This window comes from Tigriopus californicus, chromosome 1, assembly GCF_007210705.1.
Source record: "Tigriopus californicus strain San Diego chromosome 1, Tcal_SD_v2.1, whole genome shotgun sequence".
Taxonomy (NCBI): Eukaryota; Metazoa; Arthropoda; class Copepoda; order Harpacticoida; family Harpacticidae; genus Tigriopus; species Tigriopus californicus.
Genome location: NC_081440.1, coordinates 2,404,106 through 2,407,759, shown reverse-complemented (window position 1 = coordinate 2,407,759; position 3,654 = coordinate 2,404,106). Strand labels below are relative to the sequence as shown.

The following is a 3,654-nucleotide window of genomic DNA, read 5'->3' as shown; positions in this document are numbered from 1 at the left end:
ACTTTTGAGCAATTGGAGCAGCTCACGGACGAGTTCCTCACCATCTTCGATCGTTGTCCGTCGCGTCTGAAAAAGAAAATCAAGGCGAGTTCGCAAGCAACCCGTGAAGAGGAGGATCGCAGAGCCCGGGGTGATATTGCCGCCAGTTCTTACCAACTGGACTTGAGCATCAGACCGGCCTCTTCCTCCACAACCACGGGCAACCACGCCCAACAGCAACAACAGCAGCCATCGCAACCCCCAGGAATGCACTCGCAGCAGCATCCGGGTCACGGAAAGCACGGTCAGAAGAGTGGTGGTGGGAGCAGCTTTTCATCCTCGTCGAGTGGCAAGTCCGGGCATCATCACCACCAGCATCAACAACACGCCATGGGAGGTCACCCACAGAGACCGCCCAATGCTGGAAGTGGCCCACCGGGAAGTTCTGCCTCCGGGCAATCTAGACCTGGTAAGTCACTTCTTCTCATGACAATTCTAAAATGTGAGAGGGGAACTAGCTATTTGAGATGATGACACACCACAATGCAAAGGATACTCCGTAAACCACCCACAAATCCTGGTCGGGCCGGATTCGCGTTCCCGGTTTGAGGCAAGCTCTTGTTCAGGGGTCACACACGGGTGCCTGGTCACTCTTGACAAACTAAACTGCCCTTGGGAAGGTCTGAGAGAAGGGTCGCTTTTCCACGCTCTAGACGGGCGCCCCTCTAATACGGAGAGGACGGGGGTTCAGAAACTAGACCATGGAGGAGGGAGTCTATGACGGAGGGACCTGGTCTTTCACATTGGACAGTCCCTTCGGAGATGTTGATCTCGCTCCACGTGGCTGAAATCACTCCCGTGACCGGCGAAGGTAGCACAATACGAGAGGTGCTTGCCCGGGCATAACTCAATTCAGACTACACTGCTTCAAACCATGGCCAACGTGGGCGTGCGGGTTCGGGCTGACCACCCGTGGGTGGTGAGAAGGAAAGGTGGCCTTGTGAGCAACGATTATGAGAGCTGATCTATTAAGCACTTGCTTGGCCCCTTGATCGTTTCCAAAGGTTTTAGGTACAATTACTTCAGAAGAGAGCACCCGTTTTTATGATTTCAGATAAGATGCATATGTCGGGTTCGTCATCGCAACAAAGACCCCCGCCTCAATCTTCGGATGCACATAAACGGCAAACCATGGATCCTGCTCAATACGAAGAATACAAGCGCCGAAAAATGGCCGAGCAGCAACAGGCCCAAATGGCTGCCGCCAAAGGGGGTGTTTCTTCGCAGCCAGGGATTTCAATGCCTTCAAGTGGTGGACAAGGTCAGCGTCCTCATTCCGGTTCCAGTGCATCCCGTCCCCATCCGGGTCAGCAACAACAACACCCACCCTCGTCACAGAGGCCGGGCTCACATGCTGGCAGCAACATGATGAAAACTCATCCGTCTGGTCAGCATCACCATCACCACCACCAACAACAGCATCAACAACTGTCGTCATCTTCGTCCAAACCCCAGCCACCCTCTATGATGCTTCCATTAGCGGGCGACCCAACAATGCCGCCAGGTCAAACCGTTCTGCCGTCGTCCCAAGGGTCTACTGGACATCGCAAGTCAATGCCGGGTGGAGGGGGACCCCATGGTCCAAAGTTGCCTTCAGCAAACATGGCCAACGAGCCCTCCAAGCGGCTCTCACTACCTCACAACCATCAAAAGTCAATGGCTCGACCTGCGGGACCTCCAATGCCCTCTTCTATGGGGCACAACACGAAACCGCCGCAACCAAACTCACACAGACCTCAAGCCGCCTTTCAGTCGCATCCTCAGTCATCGGGAGGACCCCAAAAGCAGCCACATCCGCAACAACAACAACAACCGCCATTGCCTCCCACTTCAGTGGCTTCGAGACCTTCCGCTCCACCTCTGCCCAGCTCCTCCGCACCTCCAAAGCGTTCTATCTTCGATATCGACTTGGCTGAAAGTCCCATTCGCGACCCGGGATTGAATACTCTCCTGGAACCGATCAACTCGCCGGCCAATTTGTCGGATGTGAGTGATCTCGAGCTTCGCGAACACGCTGCCGACGTCAGTCTCGAACCTGGAGAGATTCTGGACACCCCGGATGTGAATGGGTCTCTGGCCCATCTTGGATTCACGTTTCCCTCCTTGCCAACCAAGGACAAGGATCCGAAGGCCTCTCAAATGGTTGCTCAAAGACCGAAAGCTGAACCGAAGTCGTCTCCCGTGAAGCAAGTGCGAAATCCGGCCGAAGTGAAAAAGTCCTCTCCCACCAAGTCGCTGTTCAGCAATTCGCGTGATCCGGATCAAATGACCAAGTCCCTGATCAAGCATGAGCCAACAACGTCTATTTTTGGTCTGGCCAATATGAAGAAAGGCTCGCCCTCTCCACAAAAGGCGCCCAAATCCGACTTGAAGCGACCTTCACAAACCAGCTCCCTGTTCTCGCCCAATTCTGATAGTGGCAACTCGGATGGACCCGCTCTGAAGATCCCCAAATTGGAAGAGACACCCGGTTATGAGAAGCTTCGGGACGGGAGACAAACCATCCGTGTGGCCAAAGAGGATCGCTCAGGGCTTCCAGTCCCGCCGCCTAAAGAAATGATTGTGAGCATCCCTTGGAATCAGCAGGGAATGGGTGATGGTTCCGCCACCACATCCGCCTCCACCAGCTCTCTGTTCCAAGAGGACAAGAAATCCTCATCCTCACCCTCGGGAGAACGAGAGCATAAGGAGAAGAAAAAGAAGAAGAAGGAAAAGAAAGAAAAGAAGGACAAAAAGGACAAGGATCGGAGTGAGCGCAAGCACAAGAAACACAAGGACAAGGATCGTGAGCGCTCGTCCAAGGAGCAGCCCTCTTCGGCCACCTCCAGTCCCATGGTCTCTGGCAGTAGTGGAACCGGGATCAAACTCAAGATCAAAGGTATACATCAAACGCTTAGCCACACCTCCTAACGCGTAGTAACATTAATGAGAGCTGATCATGGATTGGTTGATTTGCATCGGAATGAGTTCCAATTGAAAACAAGCATCGTGTCGCACTCATTTTGAGAGGAATGTGTATTACTTTCCATAACCTCCTCCTGTTCAGATATGTGATATTGTAGACAAAGATTTGCATTAACGAAACTCAACAAGACGGACCCCACTATGCTTGGATGGGAAAACGACGCTGGGTGTTCATCGATGTAGTCAGTCTCCCCGGACCAATCCACGATCATCTCCCACGTGCCTCCCCAAGAATGATATAAAACGTTAATTCTTTCCAATTTTCCATTAGTCGGTCGTGAAAGCAATTGGGATAATGCCCCACCACCCCCAGGACCCGCAGGAGAGACCATCGCACCTCTGAAGATCAATCTCATGGGCGACAGTGGCAAGAAACGACCTCGTCTTGCTTCGGATTCGGACTCCCAACAGGGTCCGGCCACGAAAATGAGCCGCGCTTTGGGCACGAATGTCATGCTGGAGGACTCCTATTTCACAGACATCAAGCGTTCCAAGCATTAAAAGTAAACTTCGATGGTTTTTCAGATGGATGATCGTCATCTTGTCACACTTGAGCTCATTACTATGTTGTAGGATTCAAATCATCTTTCCGAGTGTTATGGTGTGTCTTCTCTAAACCCTACTACTATTATTATTATTATTATTATTATT

The 3,654-nt window shown here is 52.2% G+C and overlaps 1 protein-coding gene across 1 annotated transcript in view; it reads left to right on the top strand.

The window, feature by feature from the left end:
- The window catches only part of LOC131883764 (cyclin-T2-like), a gene marked incomplete in the record, with an annotated part of 7,004 nt that extends 3,356 nt beyond the window's left edge, over nucleotides 1-3,648 (top strand). The window contains 3 exon segments of the mRNA XM_059231322.1: nucleotides 1-448; nucleotides 1,094-2,917; nucleotides 3,275-3,648. Of these exon segments, the coding sequence (XP_059087305.1) occupies nucleotides 1-448; nucleotides 1,094-2,917; nucleotides 3,275-3,504 (2,502 nt within the window).
- Between the last annotated feature and the right edge of the window lie 6 nt (nucleotides 3,649-3,654).